This window comes from Nelumbo lutea, chromosome 1, assembly GCF_056320005.1.
Source record: "Nelumbo lutea isolate HS-2025 chromosome 1, American lotus-T2T, whole genome shotgun sequence".
Taxonomy (NCBI): Eukaryota; Viridiplantae; Streptophyta; class Magnoliopsida; order Proteales; family Nelumbonaceae; genus Nelumbo; species Nelumbo lutea.
Window position 1 is genome coordinate 64,471,762 of NC_142684.1, and position 20,797 is coordinate 64,492,558.

General features: G+C 40.0%; 1 protein-coding gene across 4 annotated transcripts in view; it reads right to left on the reverse strand.

Moving 5' to 3' along the window:
* Positions 1-2,257: 2,257 nt before the first annotated feature.
* WIP2 (WPP domain interacting protein 2) overlaps positions 2,258-20,797 on the reverse strand; it is a 28,445-nt gene continuing 9,905 nt past the window's right edge. For all 4 annotated transcript variants that reach the window (XM_088963925.1, XM_088963923.1, XM_088963922.1 and 1 more), the window contains exon 3: positions 2,258-3,227. In XM_088963925.1, coding sequence (XP_088820051.1) covers positions 2,515-3,227 — 713 coding nt within the window. In that variant the 3' untranslated portion in view covers positions 2,258-2,514. The remainder of the gene's footprint in view (positions 3,228-20,797) is intronic.

Here is a 20,797-nt window from a genome sequence, read left to right on the forward strand (position 1 = left end):
GAAAATTAAAGATCCCACCCAGATTTAAGCTGCTGTAACGTCTGTTCGAACGGGCATTGCACCGAGCAAAGCCAAACTCAATTTTGATATCAAAAGATCAATGTGTAAATTTCCATCAGTTTCTTGAGATTATTGTGCAAAAGAGTGGTGACCCACAAACGTTATTAAATATTATTTCATGGATTGCAGTTGCACGGTATTTCATATGGCAGGTGAAAGATGAAAGGATCTTCAAGGGGACTGAGAAAAAGGCAAACTGGGTTTTGGGTTGTGGTCATTGGTCAGGAGCTTAATGAAATTGAACAGAGTGTGATTTTCAAGGGCATTTCTTTTGCAACGGCCCAAGGATGGAATCCTATATCTGTAGTGATTTTCTCAAACTCAGATACAGTGGTTAAGGCTCTTCAAAAGAGTGAAACTTTATTACCCTGGAAATTTGCTAGAAATATAGCTAGGATTTTGTCTTTAGTTAAGAATTTCAATTTTGTAAAATTTGTATATAAATCTAAGTAGTTGAGTAAAACTAGTTGCTCATGTTTTGACGCAACAAGCTAAAACTTTTAGTGAGGTTTGTTACTGGTGGTATAAGTCATCGGTCTGGCTAGAACCTTGTATTTGTAATTTCTTGCTTAGTTAATGTGTATTTTAATTATCAAAAATAAAAATAAAAGCAATTGAGGTTGAAGTCGTTAAGACAAAAGAGAGAGTTAAAAGAGATTTAGCCCATGTTTGGGAGTGCTTGTTGGGAGTTGGAACCACACCAACAAACCCTAATTTGCATTTATAGGAAATAAGCCTGAATAAGCATTGAACCCAAATTTTGAACTTATTTTTTAAGTATTTATTTTCTTTTGGCTATCTTGGCCCACCACATCATGAAATTAACTATACTACCCTTATTTGGAATAAGTGATTTTTTATCAAACACTGATAAATGCCTGAATAAGCACTTATTTATAAAATACGCACTCTCAACCTTAACCTCAAAAAGGAAAGAGAGAACGAGACAACGGGACCCACTTAGCTTTCCCTTCTTTTTGACTTAACATATAATATATATATATATATATATATATATTTTTTTTTTAATTCACACCTTTAGCAAACTGCCAACTACACGCTTGGTCGTGAACTCGTATCTTCTGGGCGACCCACCAATGAGAGGACACACCAACAATTGAAATAAAATATCAGTTCACATGACGTTCAGAATTTTATTTTCAACTGCTAGCGTGTTCCTGTTTCATTGGGAGGTCGCGTGGAGATTCTGCGAGTTCCCTCGTCACCTTGGAGCTTGGAATGTCACATATATATATATATATACACTAAAAAGACAAATTGGGGTGCCCTTAGTAAGGACAACCCCACCCATCTCCTCCGTCTTCCACTCCAATTAATAATTATTTATATGGAGTATTTGCACTGCATTTGGAATTTGACTGAAAATGTTTAAAGGAGTTGCTGAGATAAACATCTTTGGAAGTTGGAAGTTGAGACGCAAAGAAAGCAGGAGATGATCAACTCCAAGTCTCCAATATCCAAATGCCAAATGGACGTTGGGATTCAGCTCTTCTTTCTGCATACACAAGTAGAAGAATAGAACAGAATAGAATTACAGAACCCTCCTTTTCTCCTAATCAGATGAGATCAGGAAATGGACCCACCGACCCAAACATCATTCACGTCGGAAAATATATATTTGGTTCCTTCCATGTCACATGACATGCATCCTACCGTAATCATTTTCCTTTAAGGCTAGGGTTAAGGCTGTTGAAGGAAAAGGTAGGGAAAGACAGGGAAGCCTAATATAAGATTTGTAAAAGTTTTCCTACCTTTTCCTTCCTGTCCCTGCATTTTCCTTCAAACCAAACATAGGCCTAAGGGTTTAGGAACTTAGGCCTTTAAGGCTCAGTTTGGAAGGAGTACAAATACATATAAAATAATACAAAAAATGTAAGGTTTTTCACTGTACATATTTGCATTTTGTACTTCTATACCTGTATTTACACTATATATTTGTATTTATACTCTTCCCAAACTGAGCCTTGGGGTTTAGATCTAAAAAAATCAGGAGGTGGTAGGAGGCAAGTATTGCCCATACACGCCATGCTATAATTTCTCTTGCCAATTTGCTCAGAGTCAGATGGATGTTAATGTTATCAACAGACTCAGACTCAGAGCAAGTAAGCATTCCTTCAGTTTCAGCCCCATAGTACTATCTCTTCACATATTCCTTGTAATATAACAACCCAACAAATGAGAAATCAACTAATCATTTTTCGCTCTCCTCGTCTTGGCCAATAGAAACTGTACTATCTAATATGGCATTCATAATTAGGAAGAACCGGGAAAACAATGAGCTATAAATGACAAGACGATAAAAACATCACAACAACATGAAAATTCCGTGTGTAAATCTCTAGTAAAAAAATAGCAGAGAGTTTATGTGTTCTACGACCTGGTTTGTTGTCAGATGACGAATACCACAAGCCATTGGCATTCCTCTTCTCAGACTTAGGTAGGTACAAACCCACCATAATGTGGGAATAGCCGCAAGAGGAAAAGCCCAAATGCTGTAAACAGCAATATCAACTGCACCAAAACGCACAAAGTAAAATTCCATACCCTGTTCTGCATCTTTAACACCTCTTCGGTCCTTACCAACTCCTCACAACAAGTCTCCAACTCCTCTGCCTGTCTCTTCAGTACTACAGCCTTGCTTTCTGCATCTCTTAGTTTGTGCAGTATCTCAGCTTGCTCCTCTGCCAGGGATTTTTGTTCTTCAAGGAGTGTGATGTGCTCCTCTGTGTCAACTATCAACTTCTGGGTTGTTGTGCTTACAGCTAGGTACTCAACTTCAGCTTCTATTTTCTGCTTGAACAGATTCTCAAGCTCGATCTCCAAGTCTCTCCTCCTCCTTGACCCTTCCCTGGGTGACTCACTTCTACTTAAAATTGCTTCTAGTTCAATAACCCTACATTCCTTAGCCTTGATAGTGGCCATTGCCTCCTCGAGTTTTCTCTCCTCAATATGCACTTTTTGTTTTAATTTAGTTAACTGGGTTTCCAGAGGCAAACTGCTGTCTTCCATACATAACTTCCCAGCTGAATCAGGTTCATTTATTTTTGAATCAGCATAACCACACTCCATAGGCATATTATGAACAATAACAGGGACATCAGGCACTGAAACAGATACCAGCCCAATCTCTCCAAATTTTTTAAGTTCTGCAAAAGGACAGGTCTCTCACACATTGTGTAGCAAAAATAACACAATTTTATAGTTAGATTTCTTCTTTGATCATTAAGAATAACCAAACAGATGTATTTTAACAAGAAAAGCAGACAGCATATGAAAGAAAATCCCTCTTTTATATATGAAACAATGAAAACACGCAGCTCAGCAGCTGACCAAAGTCCAGAACCGCAGATTCAAAATATTTTATATATGAAAGTATGATAAGACGATTATTCTTGTAGGCAGCTCTTATTTGCTAAATACAAGGCAGAGATACATCATGTGTCAACAAGATACTGACATGCCAGTTACTACTTACTAGGTTTAGGGCTAAAAAAGCCCAACCCAAGGTCTACAGGTTGGGAAGCAAGTAAGGCAGGCTGGGTCAAGTTTAGAGCCAGAAAGCTAGAGGATGAACCCCTAAAATATTAGGTTGGGCTAGGTTTGACCTCAATCTGAACCGACCCTGCCAGAGTTGCATCCCTAGGCCCAGCACACAGCCCAAGAATCCCAGCCAACCATAGTTGTTGCTAAAAGGCTTGAAAATCCAACATAACCTGAACAAAAGAAAACTTTTAACTGGTCAAACAGAAATTGGAATAGAGATTGCGGCTCTTCATGGAAAGTGGCTTTGGAGATTTCTATGAAGGAAGCAGCCCATTGGAGGAAAGTTATCGCAGCAAAAGATACTGAAGTGAATCCTATTATGTCTGAGCTTCTAGATCTGTTTCTGTGACATGAAAATGGATCATAGTTGTCAAGGTGACGCCTAGGCTACAAGGCGCCCTTTGAGGCTCACCTCGCCTAATCGCTAAACAGTTTTGTACTATGTATTATAAAATACCTTTTTATTCTTTATTTTTTGACATTATAGTTATAAAATAGGCACTATTAAACTAAAATGTCCATTTTGTATGTTTATATACTAATTTCTTTTCATTTTCTTATTTGTTAGGGTTTAATCAATATAAACATTACTACTATTACTACTACTACACATTTCCTGATCAACACATTTTTTTTCTTCTTTTCCTATAGCAAAAACAATGTTTTAAAACCAGGATGTGTGATGCGAGGTGTTCCACTACCTAGAGGCGTGAGGCGTAGTTTAGAACACAAGAGGCGTAAGCCTCCCAAACACAAAGAGGCGTAAGCCTCCTTAAGAGGAGGGGGATTAGGAGGAGGATGAAGAGGAAGGGGGGATCTCATTTTTTTCTTTATTTTTAATAAAAATATTTTATATTAAGAAGAATAAAGATGCATAACATCAGTTAATTGTTAACAATGGAAGACTGGATAATCTCTATTAAATTCCTTTCAAGATCAGCATATCTGGAACCTTTGAAATGATCAGTGGAAAGAAGCCAGGAAAAGGTGCCCATGAAAATTCTCTCTCTAATGGCTTCCACCCTCGCAAACTTGTTAAAAAAATTCTCCTGTTTCATTCATCCCAGATACACCACATAACAGCATGAGTTGAGGCTCTCCAAAATATTTTACCTCTAGAACGCAAATTGCAAGGCCACTGATTAAAAAAATTTGCAACCTTTGTTGGTTCGGCTGGTTTGGTGTTTATGTTAGTCATATTTGTGTCTTAAGTCCTTAGTTATTGGGCCTAAACTTATTTTAATGTTTTATTTGTCTAGGTGTCCCATCACTAATCAGGGGCATTCCAGTCCATTCATGTAACATTATTTTGTAAACATCTATATAAGATTGTAGGGCCGGCTGAAGTGAGTAAGCCGCCATTCTCAAATCTTCTTCTCTTCTTCTTCTTCGGCTGCTATGTTCCAGCAAACATAGTATCAGAGCACTAATCCGTCTGTCTGGTTACAGCCACCACTTTTCTTCTCTTCTTTATTCTTTTTTTTCTCTCTCTCCAATCTTGGCTGCTGTGAAGAAACCCTAGGGCTGACCGTAGAACACAGCAAGGTCTGTATCTAGGGTTTACCTTGGTTGTAGGGCCCAAGGGGAGTTTGTTCCAGAAGCGATGCCCTACTAGACACCTTGCAGCAGGTAGTAGCCATTCGGCTGCTAAGAGAGATCTGTGTGGAACAGATCTAGGTGGAAGGACTGACTTCGACAGTCCTAGTACAGATCGTAATGGTGATCAGTCTACGACAGCAGAAGTCAAAGCCCGGCCTAGTCCAGAAGAGTTCAACACAGTACAGAGGTGGATTGTTCTTGGTTTCAGACCTGTTACGAGGGGTTCTCAGCCTTGTAACAGCCTCGGTAAGTCTGAAATAGTACTGAGTTTTCAATCGTGATCACTGTAAGAGGAAGGAGATGTCTTCAATATCGGGAGAAGTGTCTTCTAGGGATAATAGAACTGGTGGAAGGTCTCCTAATCTGGAAAATCCAAATCTGCACAACTTGTAGATCACCAGTGTATTGTTGGATGAATATAACTTCAGAGAAGGGTTTGTTTCAGCCATGCTCTTCATTACTTCCCGGGAACTTACGGGTTATTTAGATGGATAGAAGAAGGAACCTGAAGTGGGTAGTGTGGAGTACGCAGTATGGCATAAGGAAAATGCTACTGTTATGTCCTGGCTGCTTGCTTCGATGACTCCAAGAGTGGCCAGGACTGTTCAACACTTTCCCACTGCTGCTAAGATCTGGGAGAAAGTATCTAAAACTTATGGACAGAGAAAGAATAATGCCAGAATTTATAGGCTAAACCAAGACATTGCTGCACTGAGACAAGGAAATATGACAGTTGCAACGTATTTTGCAACCCTAGAAGGACTATGGGAAGAACTTGATCATCATCTTATTCTCAATTGGGAGAATGCAAAAGACAGGGAAAGGCATGATAAACAAATTGAAGAGGGTAGAGCCTTTAAGTTCTTGACTGGTTTAGACCCAATGTATGAGAGCATAAGGTCTCAAATTTTGGGAAGGGATGAAATGCCAGATTTACACCATGTCTATTATCTAGTAAGGAATGAACAGGTTAGGAGGAAAGAGATGCAAGTTGACACTAAAATACAGCCAGTTGAATAGCCTGTTGAACATTCAGCCCTGATTTCTTCAAACCAAAAAGGAAGCAAGCATTCAGACAAGAGGCATCTTAAGTGCTCTCATTGTGGAGGTGAAAGGCATGTAAAAGAGACTTGTTAGGTTCTTTATCCTCATCTGAAACCAGTTGCGTTAAGGAAAGACAAGAAGCCCAAGAAGAATCAAACAGCAAGTGGGAACCTTGTTACTAGTCACAGTGGTGATAGCTCGAAGAACACATCTACAGTTGCATCTTCTCCCATGGGACAGACTGCTAATTCCTCCACATCCGGGTCTTTAGGTTTCACTGCTGATGAGGTAGAGGTCCTTAGACGGGCCTTAACCCGTCTAGGGACTAATTCCCTTGCTTCCACCTCTCTTGCCAGATCAGGTATTGTCTCTGCTTATAGTGCAACTAGTTCTATAGATTCTACTTCTTGGATTATTGATTCTGGTGCAACTGACCACATGACACACATGTCCTCTTTATTTTCTTCTTACCAATTGATGTCTGGCCAAGATAAGATGAGAGTTGCTGATGGTTCTCTCTCCACCATCTCTGGGGGGGGGGGGGGGGGGGCGGGTTGACTTAAGCAAGGACCTCTCTCTTAAATCTGTTTTACATGTTCCCAATCTTACTTCCTATCTCTTATCTGTTTCGAAGCTTATCAAGAATTTAAATTGTAGCATAACTTTCTTTCCTACTCATTGTTTCTTTCAGGACAAATTGACGAAGAGAACGATTGGGAGCAGTCATGAATGTAGAGGTCTCTAATATTTTGATGCAAACATCAGTTTGGCCTTACTATCAACTACTGCCAGTAGTCAGAATAATGAGGAGTCAATAGCTAGGTTACACTTGTGGCATGCTAGGCTAGGTCATTTACCTTTTTCATCATTGCAAGGGCTATTTCCCAAATTATTCAAGGGTATTTCAAGTCAAAGTTTAGTTTGTGAAGTGTGTCATTTGTCAAAACAATGTAGAACTCTTTATCCAATTTCTAGTAATGAAATTCAAGCTCCTTTTGATTTGGTCCATTTTGATGTTTGGGGCCCTTCACCTCTTGTTTCTATAGATGGCTTTCGTTACTTTATCAATTTTATTGATCACTACTCATGATGCACATGGATTTACTTGTTAAAAGGATGTAATGAAGTGCCCCGGATAACCATGGCATTTTGTAAAATGATTGAAACTCAGTTTGACAAGAAGATTAAGCAATTCCGTTCAGACAATGCTGCTGAATATTTTGAAAGATCCTTGAACCTGTTAATGGTGGATGCTAGCATGCTACACCGGTCATCTTGTGCTAGTACCCCTCAACAGAATGAGGTTGCTTAGTGCAAAAATAGATACTTATTGGAGACCGCTCGAGCTTTACTATTTCAGCACAAGGTTCCCAAGCACTATTAGTCTCAAGCAGTCCTTACCGCATCATATCTGATAAATCGGATGCCATCCAAGGTGTTGGGTATGAAAACTCCTTTCTCTGCCCTTTGTCCTAATCTTCCAGACTTTCCTCTCCCACCTAGAGTCTTTGGTTATGTTTTATACATGTAAAGGATCCAAAGAAGACCAAGTTGGATCCTAGGGCTACGAAAGAAATCTTTCTAAGGTACTCTCCTACACAGAAGGGTTACAAGTGTTATGATCCCGCCACCAAGAAGAAATACGTCACAAAAGACGTGGTATTTTTTGAGTCTCAATCCTATTTTCATTCTTCCCAAAATCCTCTTCAGGGGGAGACTAGTGGGATGGAAGAGGATTCTTCTTCCCCCTCCTTTTTGTGCCACTTTCGGCCTCGGGCCTTCCATCTTCTCCTCCTGATCCTCTTAGTTGTAGCATCCCGGGTGAACCTTGTGAGGCTCCCATTGCACCTGTTACCACTCTTGATGCTGCAGATGTAACTGAGGACACCAGTAGGCAACAAAAAGATATAAGAATCACCTACAACAGAAGGAAAAATGACCCTCTAACTCATGGCAGCAATCAATCGGACTCGGATCAATCTGTCTCAGCAACTCCAGGTAATCTTATCACTCATACTTCTGATTTGGATCTCCCTATTGCTCTTCGTAAGTCTACCCGTTCTTGTACTATCCGACACCCCATTGCTGAATTTGTTTCTTACTCATGTTTATCTCCTCGTTATTATTCATTTGTGTCTGCTCTCTCCTCCATGCATGTCCCTACTAGGTACTTAGAGGCAGTGTCTGACCCAAGATGGAGAGAGGCTATGAATGAAGAAATGAAAGCCTTAATGAAAGCAAGGACTTGGGAATTAGTGGATCTACTAGAAGGGAAATGCACTGTGGGATGCAAGTGGGTGTTCACTGTAAAGCATAGGGAGGACGGGTCCATTGAAAGATACAAGGCCAAACTTGTGGCAAAGGGGTTTACTCAAAAGGAGGGGATTGACTACAAAGAGACCTTTGCTCCAGTCGCAAAGCTCAACACAATCCGGGTTTTACTGTCATTAGCTGCAAACTTCTCATGGGAGTTACATCAGTTGGATGTGAAAAACGCTTTCCTAAATGGCAATCTATGTGAAGAGGTATTCATGGATCCTCCACCAGGTTATGGCTTTGATGGGAAAGTGTGTAAACTAGGGAAAGCATTATATGGTCTTAAGCAGTCTCCTCGGGTTTGGTTTGAGAATCTTTGTGGGGCCATGAAGAGAGTGGGATACACTCAAAGTGGTGTAGAACATACCTTGTTCATAAGGAAATGGAATAGCAGACTTACGACACTCATCGTCTATGTGGATGATATGGTGATTACAGGGGACGATCTGGAAGAGATAAAAAGATTAAAGGAGTTCTTGGCTTCTGAGTTTGAGATCAAAGACTTGGGCCATCTGAGATACTTCCTTGGAATTGAAGTTGCTAGGTCACAAGAGGGCATCTATATATGTCAACGGAAGTATGTTCTTGATCTTCTAGAGAAGACAGGTATGATGGGGTGTAGACCAGCAGATACTCCAATAGAGCAGAACCATGGTCTACAGGAATCAGTAGGAGATGACTACCTTGATAAAGAGAGATACCAAAAACTAGTAGGGAAGTTGATATATCTGTCTTTCACTCGACCAGATATTGCTTATGTTGTACATGTCAGCCAATTCATGCACTCTCCAAAGATTTCTCATATGAAAGCAGCGGAAAGGATTCTTAGGTATTTGAAGACTTGCCCAGGAAAAGGAATTCTGTTCAAAAAATACAATAAAATTGAAATTGAAGCGTACACTGATGCAGATTGGGTTGGTTCTGTTGGAGACAGAAAGTCTACTTCTGGGTATTGCACGTTTGTTGGAGGGAATCTGGTTACACGGTGAAGTAAAAAGCAGAATGTGATTGCTAGATCAAGTGAGGATGAATATCGAGCTATGGCTCATGGTGTTGTTGAACTACTGTGGCTTAGGACCCTTCTTGGTGAGCTCGGGATAAAGGTCGAGTGTCCTCTCAGACTGTACTGTGACAACAAGGCTGCCATCAACATTGCAAATAACCCAGTGCAACATGATAGGACGAAGCACATTAAGATTGACCGACACTTCGTTAGAGAAAGAATAGTCTCAGGAGAACTCTGCATTCCTTATACTCCTTCCAAGATGCAGATTGCAGATGTGCTAACAAAAGGACTAGCTTCAACAAAATTCTTAAGACTTACTTGGCAAGCTAAATATGACTGACATCCATGCTTAGCTTGAGGGGGAGTGTTGGTTCGGCTGGTTTAGTGTTTGTGTTAGTCATATTTGTGTCTTAAGTCCTTAGTTATTGGGTCTAAACTTGTTTTAATGTTTTATTTGTCTAGGTGTCCCATCACTAATCAGGGGCATTCCAGTCCATTCATGTAACATTATTTTGTAAACATCTATATAAGATTGTAGGGCCGGCTGAAGTGAGTAAGACGCCATTCTCAAATCTTCTTCTTCTTCTTCTTCTTCTTCGGCTGTTGTGTTCCAACAAACAACCTTATTGGGAGGAACCCAATAGAAACTAGAGTCAAACACCAAATCATGGAAGAATTGCCATAGAGAACGAGCCACCTCACAATTAATTAGCAAGCGACTAGCTGATTAACCATCCTTCATGCACATAACACAGATGTGAGGAGAAAGACAATGGCATCCTAATCTTTTTCTTTGGATCAAATCACAAGTGTTAATGCGCTCCCAAACCGCCTCCCAAATAAAGAACGAAATTTTAAGGGGCACCACACGAGGCCAAATTTTGTTGACCAAGATGGTAGGAGGGGTTCCCGAAGTAAGGTGGATGAAAAAGGACTTGGTGGAAAATATGCCATTGGGAGATAAAGACCAAATACGTTTGTCAAGGAGATTAGAGAGAAAAACTTCACTCAATGAGAGAAGGGAGGAAACTCCTTGGGCTTCAAAATCAGTTAAAGCTCTATGAAAGTTGAAATTATAGGACAAACCTTGATTACCTCTTATGAGAACATCAGAAACTAAGGGTCCGTTTGGTTTGCAGTCAGAATCGGAATCAGAATTGGAATCGAAATCCTTCGAAATCGGAATCGGAATGGTCCATTCCCATAATCTGTTTGGTTCAGACAGGAATGGGAATGGGAATTAAAATCAGCAGGAATGGGATTTCATTCCCAAGGGAGGGGCAGGGAATGGCCATTCCCATAATCTATTTGGTTCAGACAGGAATGGGAATGGGAATTAAAATCAGTAGGAATGGGATTTCATTCCCAAGGGAGGGGCAGGGAATGGCCATTCCCTCGAATGGGGGAATGCCATTCCAGCAGGAATGGGAATGGGATTCCAATTCCACCCAACCAAACAGTTGGAATCGGAATAGCCCATTCCGATTCTGATTCCAGACCCCTATTCCCGTGAACCAAACGGGGCCTAAGATTTCCTTGTCCAAAGCTAGACTAAAGAGGTTAGGATAGGTGATGCAGAAGATGAAGAGTCAATTGGAATTTTATGATATTTTATGTATTTCTGTATTTTTGGACAGTAGGGGTATTTTTTGTCATTTTTGCAATTTTCTGGGGTCCAATGATAGGGTTTAATTTTTCTAGTTATAATTTGTTTATGTTTAAAATTTCAGTCATTGCATAAATGGGATAAGAGTTATTGAGTCTTCTTTGAAATGAAATAGGATATGACAACTTAGTATGAGTCCTACTAGGATTATTGAGTCTAACAGTTTGACTCCTAGGGTTATTATGATTTTAGAGTCTATGTAGAGGAGATGGGCCGAATGGCCCATAGACTGTCATTTCATGTTATGTTATGTTTCTCTCTGTTGTGGGCCTTATTCTGGGCCCATACTCTATAATGTTTTGTTTTTTGTATTTTCCTGCCCACTCAAGGGCCTCTCTATAATTTGTCAAAGACTAACTTGTTAATAAGATGTTTAGAATGTTAGAGAGTGGTTATGTTCGAACCTCATTGCCGCCGGCTCTCTCTTCTCTTCCTCTCTTGTTTGTTTATTTTCTAGTTTGCATCTAATCTCAAACAGTTCCATACATCAAGTGGATTGTTTATTTTCTGGTTTTCAACTTTGTCCTTTTTATGGTTCCTCTCAGGAAGGACATTGTCAACAGGGGGAGAGTCTGTCACAAGTTTTTGCTCTTCTTCCTCCTGTCCCAGTTGACTCTTGACAAACTTGTATCCTCACCAAATGAATCAAAGGAGGATCAGCCACTTCATTCCTCTTGTCCTAGTGCCTCTATTTCTTTACCTCCTTGTCCTACCCATAATCCCAAAGTGTATCAAAGGCAGAGATCCAGGAATGAGCAAGTGGTTTCACTTACAACAGATGAGGCTCATACATTCCCAACCACAGATGAGATAATAGGTACTGCTTCAGCTCCCTTGGAATCATCCTTCCCAGATCTTGATGTCCCCATTGCTGTTAGGAAAGGAAAGCGGAAGTGTATTGCACACTGCATTTCCAAACACCTTTCTTATGACCTACTTTCCCCTTTATACTGTGCCTACCTCTCTTCAATTGCTTCTAACCCCATTCTTAGGTCTGTATCAAAAGCTCTTGGGATTCCAGAATGGAGAGATGCCATGCAGACTGAAATGGATGCTCTACATGAAAATAGTACTTGGGAGGTGGTGGATTTGCCTGAAGGGAAGGATCCAGTTGGGTGCAAGTGGGTTTTTACCATTAAATACAGGGCTGATGGGACTATTGAGAGGTACAAGGCCAGACTTGTTGCAAAAAGCTACACACAGACATATGGGATTGACTACCTGGGGACTTTTGCCCCTGTTGCTAAGATGACATCTGTGAGGGTTCTTTTATCTCTAGCAGCTCACTTTGATTGGCCTCTCTATCAATAGATGTAAAGAATGCATTTCTAAATGGTGACTTACATGAGGAGGTCTACATGTGTCTTCCTCTAGGAATGTATGGGAAAGATATGCAAGGAAAGGTATGTAAACTGAAGAAATCTCTTTATGGCCTCAAACAATCTCCTAGAGCCTGGTTTGAGAGATTTAGAGCTGCACTTGTTAAATTCGGCTATGTTCAGACACAGTCAGATCATACTCTTTTTGTGAAGAAAAGTGGATCTCTAGCAGTGTATCTCATTGTGTATGTTGATGACATTATAGTGACCGGTGATGATGCCTCAGGCATTCTAGCCCTTAAGTCTTTCCTCCGTACAGAATTTGAGATTAAGGATCTGGGGGAGTTGAGATACTTCCTTGGCATATCAGTTGCCAGATCCAGGGATGAGATTCTTATTTCCCAGAGGAAATATGTCGTTGATTTGTTGTATGAAACTGGAAAAATGGGTGCAAGACCATCTGCAACTCCTATTGATATGAGTCACAAACTTTCAACTTCGGATGGAACTTTGTTGGAAGACAAAGGGGTCTTTCAGAGACTTCTTGGGAAGCTTTTGTACCTGTGCATGACTGGGCCAGATATTGCGTATGCTGTCAGTTGCATTAGCCAGGTCATGCATGCTCCTAGATACCCATATGGTAGCAGCAAAACGGATTTTGTGCTATCTGAAAGGCTCTCCAGGAAAAGGAATTCTATTTAACAAGCATGGTCATCTGAAACTTGAAGCCTATATTGATGCTGATTGGGCTGGAAATATTGATGATAGAAGATCTACTTCAGGGTATTGCAGTCTGGTGGCTGGTAATGTTGTCTCTTGGAGGAGTAAGAAACAATCAGTTGTGGCCCGATCCTCCGTAGAAGCAGAATATAGAGCCATGGCACATGGAGTCTCGGAATTGTTGTGGCTAAGGTCCTTAATGGAAGAACTTGGGATTGATCATGACAAACCCATGATGTTGTATTGTGATAATCAGGCTGCCATCAACATTGCTCACAACTCGGTACAACATGATAGAACCAAACATATTGAGGTTGATAGACACTTTATTCAAGAAAGAGTTTCCTCCGGTGAAGTGTGTCTTCCATTCATTACTTCTGAAGGACAATTGGCAGGCTTCCTCACCAAGGGCATTTCCAAGGCAAGGCTTCAACATGACACTGGCAAGCTGGGCATGATTAACATCTATGCTCAGCTTGAGGGGGAGTGTAGAGGAGATGGGCCGAATGGCCCATAGACTGTCATTTCATGTTATGTATGTTTCTCTCTGTTGTGGGCCTATTCTAGGCCCATACTCTGTAACGTTCTGTTTTTTGTATTTTCCTGCCCACTCAAGGGCCTCTCTGTAATTTGTCAAAGATTAACTTATTAATAAGATGTTTAGAGTGTTAGAGAGTGGTTATGTTCAAACCTCTTACTCTCTAACACTCATTGCCGCCAGCTCTCTCTTCTCTTCCTCTCTTGTTTGTTTATTTTCTGGTTTGCATCTAATCCCAAACAGTTCCATACATCAAGTGGACTGCTTTTCAACTGTCTATAAATCTGTATGGACGTTTTACACAAAGGCAATGAATTATATTGAGTTTTCTTTAGCTTATGGTAACTATGGTGAGTGATTCCCATGCTCTGGAGTGATTCTAGGCACCCTGTGAGTGATTCCAGGTGTTCTCTCTCCTTTCTTTCCCTATTTCTCTCTTATTCCTTCAAGAAGACATTACAGCCATCGACAACTATAAAATTCTGATCCAAGAAGACCATTCAACATTGTCTAAGGACTAGAACTGAGCTGGTCCTACATCAATAGGTAACAGAGAGAAGTTGGGGACCCTATCAGTGCTTTAAAAGTGCAAGGCGCAAAAAAAAGAGCAAGGGCCAATTTGCACCTGAGACACAAGGCACAAGGCGAGTTTAAGAAAGGCGCAAAATTACAAAAAAAAAGCTAAAAAAACAAAAAAAATCCAAAAAAAATCCAAAAAATGCCAAAATTTAAAAAAAAATGCAGAAGTTTTAAAAAATATTAAACAAAATGTTAATAAAAATATAAACTTAAATTTTAAAATAAATGATTTAAAAACCTATTATTTAAAATTAAAATACATAAACATAACATGTAAAGTGTATTCAAATGAAAATTTAAAAATAAAAGCAAACATAGAAAGCATTTTCAAGCATGTAAAACCCACAATCTCTTTTTTTTCTCCTTAATTGCATTGCTTCAAGTAGTTAATGTGATGTAAAACATATTGCATTCTTGATTCTATGAGTCGCCTTTGTAGCATGCCCCCCGAGGCAAGCCCGGACAAGTCTATGTTAGGGTATGAAATTCTTATTTCTCACATAAAAAATAATGATTTTACAACTTTTATTGCCTTTTAAGAAGATATTTTATTGTGCCTCAACCCAACCATTAGACTAAAAAAAAATAAAGCAAAAAGCGCAAATTTTAAAAAGGTGCAGCCTGGGCTGAGGCGCAAGGCGCATCAAGCACACCAGGCACACGTCTTTTGAAAGAGGTGCACCTAGGATCTGGGCGAGGCGCATACCCCAAAATGCGCCTCGACTGTGCATCTAGAGGCGCGCCTTTTAAATTACTGGACCCCACCAAGTATCAGTCCAAAATCTGATACAATTACTAGCTCCAATTCTGAGTCTAAATAAGGGGGAGAAGAAAGGAAGCACTTGCATAATACCTTTCCAAGGGTTGGCAAAGAAATATTTGTTTGTCACAATGTTGCTGCCCCACATGTTATTGTTCCTTACAATATTTACTTCTTATTACAGAAGTCCAGAGACTATCTTGTTCCAAGGGGAAGCGCCATAACCATTTCCCAAGAAGAGCAACATTTCTTTCTTCCAAATGCCCAAGACCCAATCCTCCATCCTTCTTCGGTTTGCAAACTATCTCCCAGCCAAAGGAAGCCATGCTGCAATTTTTCTAGAAGAGGTCTCACTTTGTCTGGCATTTTAAAAATGGAAAGGAAATAGATTGGCAGGCTGGATAGGGAAGACTTGATGAGAATAAGTCTTCCCCCTTTTGGGAGGTAATTTATTTTCCAAGAATCCAACTTTTCTCACATTTTTCAATCACCAGAGCCCAAAAGGAATTTCCCCCCAAAGGAAGGCCAAGATAATTTATAGGCCACTTCTCAACCTTACATCCAAGTATTTCTTTAAAGGTGATCAACTTATCTTGGGGGACATGAATGCCTACAATACTGCTCTTAGCTAAATTGGCTCTTAAACCCATCACAGCCTCAAAGCATTTGAAAATTTTCTTCAAATTTCTGAAGTAGTTAACCTCACCTTCTAGGAAAAAAGTTATGTCATCATTTAAGGAGAAAGTCCAGTAAATCTGCTACCAAAGCGAACAGAAGCGGGGGTAGAGGACATCCTTGTCTCAGTCCTCTCAAGGCCTTATAGAATCCTTGGAGGGGCTCCACTCATAAGAACTGAGAACCAAGTAGATTGAATGCAGCCTTTCATCCAACTAATCCTCCAAAACTTTTAAGTCTCAAGATATTCCCAAGGCATTGCCAGTCCACTCTGTCATACGCCTTTTCTAGATTAATTTTTCAAACCACCCCTTCTTTTCTTTTTTGTTTTCTATCTTCTACTACCTCATTAGCAATTAAGGCCCCATCCACAATTTGTCTGCCTTTGATGGAAGCACCTTGGGAGAAGTCCACCACATCTCCAATTACTTCCTTTAATTGATTAGCTAGAGCTTTGGCCAGGATTTTATATAGGCTTCCAAGGAGGCTGATTGGCCTATAATCTTTAATCTCAACTGCACCAGCTTTTTTAGGAATCAACTTAATGAAAGTAGAGTTATTGCCCAAATTTAACTTGGCTGATCTATGGAAATCAGCAAAGACCTCTATCAAGTCCTGCTTGATAATATCCCAGCACTCCTGATAAAAAATCAAGGAAAAACCATCAGGGCCAGGGGCCTTATCTTCATCAAGACTAAACACTGCCTCTTTAATTTCCTCTTCCCTAAATTCTCTCAAGCCAAGATTTCTTATCTTCTGAGATCTTAGAGCCATTCCATTCTGATAACAAAGGTCTCCAACTTCTGTCAAACAAATACAGCTTCTCAAAGAAGTCAACTATTTCTTCCTTGATAATAAGGGGAACCTCTGTCTCACAATTACCCATCATCAACTTAGAAATGAAATTCTTCCTATTCCTGCCATTAGCAAAGCTGTGAAAGAATCGAGTGTTACAGTCTCCTCTTAGCCAGCTCACCCTAGATCTGTGTCTCCAGTACACCTCCCTCCACACTAGTTGTTCTAGGGCAGCTTGAGTCTCATTTCTTTTAATCAAATCCTCCCTCTCTAAATGACCATCAGTCTATTTGACATCCAGAAGATCTGCTAACAACTTATCTTTTTCTTCTGAGGTTGCTTTAAAGTTCAGCTTATTCCACTCCTTCAGCTTCCTTTTGATGTATTTAAGCTTTTGACCAAACTTAAAAGTTAAAACCTGCCCAACCTTCAGGATTATATTCATCTCACCATCTGGCCACTTCATCCTTAAAATCAGGGTAAAAAATCCAATACTTCTCAAATCTATATGGACTTTTACCCGTTTGTAATTTTTCTGTATCCAACATTACTGGCCAATGATCCGAGGTACATCTATGTCTAGTTATCTGAAACGTCTTAGGAAAATGATTTTCCCAATCAGAAGACGAAAGAAATCAATCCAGCCTACTGCATATTAATTCAGCTTGCATGTTCGATGAGTATATCTAGCAGTAGAAAAGGGGGATCCACTAAAGAAAGGTCCCTGATAAAATGAGAAAACCTTCACATACTTGAGGTAAGCCGACCTCCATTAGATTTCTCTACGACAAATCTAGTGACATTGAAATTGCCTCCTACACACCAAGGGAGCTGATAATGAGAGCCGACACTTTCAAGTTCATCCCACAAGTTCTCTCTCAATCTAGGGGAGTTAGGAGCATAAACACCAGTGAATATCCAAGTAAAACTATCAGACTTATTCGTGAAGAGAATTAAAAGAGAGTGGTTTCCTCTGTCAACTTCCTGTCCAGAAACTTGATTCTCATCCCAAGCAATCATAAGCCCACCCTACGCCCCAGTGGATGCAATTGAAGCCCAACGTTTACCATTAACATTCCAGATAACCTTAATCAATCTTCTATCAACTGTTTCTTTTTTGGTTTCTTAAAGAACTATTATATCCGGATTTAATTTCTTAAGGGTGTCTTTCTCTGAAAACTGTTCTTCCATTTCAGGTCACTTTGGAGTTTCTTCAATTCTCTAACCATTTAGGTTCTAGAGAGTTGCCTTCCTCTCCCAAAAACTTCTCAGTACTCCATTTTTTTTCCTTTCTTATCTACCATCAAAATTCCCAAAACCTCTGCTACCTTATCTGTATCCAATTCTGATCAATCCTTAATCAAAGTGTTATCAGTCTCCTGACTCTGGGCTTCTAAGAAAGGAGTCGAGGTAGAGATGGAAGGAACAGTAACAGGAGAACCAGAACCTGTACCAAGGTTAGGGAGGCAACCAGACGGCAAGTGACAAGGAAAACATTCAAAGGAAGGAAAGAAACAGCAAAATTATGAGTAGGGGTGTAAACGGACCGAATTCGAATCGGATTATGCAATATCCGAATTCGAATCCGATTAAATATTCGAATCGAATTTGATTAATTAATAATTAATAAATATATAAAATAAATATTTTATTGATATAAAGTATATAAATATATAAATTATTCATATAACTTAATTATTATGTATAAATTATATAACATATTTTATATATTATATATAATAATTAAATAATAGGTCGAATTCGGATATTTATCGAATTGAATCAGGACATCCGAATTCGAATCCGATTAACTATTCGATAAGAATAGGATATCCAAATTCGACCGATTAGATATTTGATTATCTGAATTCGATTCAATTATGTCGAATATCGAATTCGAAATCGGATTTTCGAATACCGTTGACACCCCTAATTACGAGGGGGCGGGAGAGATAGTACTTGGAAGTTGGGCCTGGAGGTTCAGAGAAGGGATGGGATTTTGGGAACTGCCTCCTGCCTTGTCGATCAGAGAAAGAGGTTCGGCCATCTTGCTTCTGGTACTAACCGAGTCTTTCAAATACAACCGTTTAATTCTGTAACTACCGGATAGATTAGCTTCTGCTTTCGTTCTGTAGGGCTCTGATGAATCATCGGAATCATCTTCCTGACCCGAGCAATCAGGAGGGTTCGGATGGCAAAGGACCTTGCAGTGATTACATAATCCAATGTTGGAGTTTCGACTGAAACACCCAGAGGATACAGCAGGGTAGGTGGAAAAGTCTTGCTCTCAGGGTATGTTTCCCCTACTGATCCAAGCTAGCAAATCTGTTGTATGAGATTCCACCCCCGATCTTCTGAGATATCGTAAGAGAAGTACTATTGGTTTGCGTGACTTAGACCAGCTTAGGTTATGAAGTACAAAGGTACCATGCAGGACTTCAATAAACATCCTATATTGACTGGTTATGAAGTTGGCAATAGCTCTAGAGTTAGATGCTTGAGAGCTAATTGTAGTGGGTTGGGCACTTTCAGATCTTTGTGCCCTCACTTTTGTTGGGAGTGATAGTGAGTACACCACCAAGGAAGAAGATTGTTTGGAATCCACTATTTAGAAGGCCATCCCTGATTAGAGAGAGTGATGAATGCACCCTATGCTCCAAACGGTGCTAGATATTTTGATTTAGACAAAGAAGAATGATAAAATTACTTCGACAGAAGAGCTCAAAGGAGGCTTTTTCTATGTGGTCTTTCTTTGCGTCCCTTCCTAGAGGTGCACCAGGGAAGATGATTGCATCTAGGGTCGTAAGGTTCCAGCTCTAGTTAAGGCTTCCATATGGCTGGCTTTTCTTGACACAATCATTTTTATTTTTTATAATTAACAGATATTCATTGAACTTGAAGCAAAAGCGTTGCAAAAAAAGTAGCAAGGACAAGATAAAACAGCACATAGCTGACAAAACAAAACTAAACAATCAATTTATATGGGAAATAGCCAATTGCAACTCAGTACCCAAACCCAAAAAGTCACATTCTAAGCTTTCTTTTAAAGCCCCACCCTTGGCAAGTTCGTTGGTCACTTCAGTTGCACTTCTAGAAATCCAGCTAAATAAGGAGTTCATTTGATGTCCAAGCATTGGCTCGCCCATTTGATGTTGGTTTCAACATGCAAAAGCAAGAACAATGGCTGGAAGGGAGTTGGAAAAGAGCCAATTTTCTATCTCTGGTAATCCTCGAAAAGAAGTTCAAACGACGCTTGGTGAGGATCCTGCAAAATTTTTTATGAATACAGGGGTAGTTGTTCAGCCCAAGACATTTAATGCTGGGTTGGTGTGTAAGAAAAGAGAACTGGTGTCTACTCAGGATAAGGGCTTTGAGGACATGGCTGCTTCCAGTCAGGTATTAAGTTTGGATCCACTGGCTCAAACACAGAAACATGAGAAGTTAAAATCTCATGTGGAAGATAATTTTGACAGTACTGAAAGGGGATGAGAGATCCATCACATGGACGCCCAAAGATTGCGGAATAAGGGACGAATTTCAAAAATTTTTCTCTCCCTTCAACTGGGAGTCACATTCCCTATTTAGAAAATCATATTTTTAAGGATAAATCTTGAACCTTAAACTGAACCAGATCTGAACCAAAAGGAATGGGAGAGAATAATACCTGATACGGAGAAGTAATATCTCCCAACGAAGGTGTTCACGCCCAAGGAAGGATCCAAAAACTGCTCCCACTGAAGATGGCGCAGTGTAGGATGGAGCAGAATCAGCAGTGTTCTTCCCCAAGAACTCTGTCCTTCGCAAGAAACAGTAGAATGGAACGTGAGCACTGCTTCCTTTTCAATCCTTTCTCAAAGAACTGATGTCAAGATCCAATCTTGACTTCTCCCACAGCTGAAGATCGAACTGGCAAACAGGGCAACAAGAGCAGGGAGGCGGCAAGAGAGTATTCGCAGGCTGCAGAATTCTCTCTTCTTGATTTCAGCACTAAAGAGGATCTGATGTGTTTCTTGTTGGTCTCTCTCAAGGCTGCCGCCCCCCTCCTTTTTGTTAACTTAAAAGATCAGCTCCTAATCCCATTAGGAGGTGCTTATCCAAATCATATTTGGATCAGCCTTCTCTTCTAGTGATAAGGATAAACCCTTATCTTATCTGC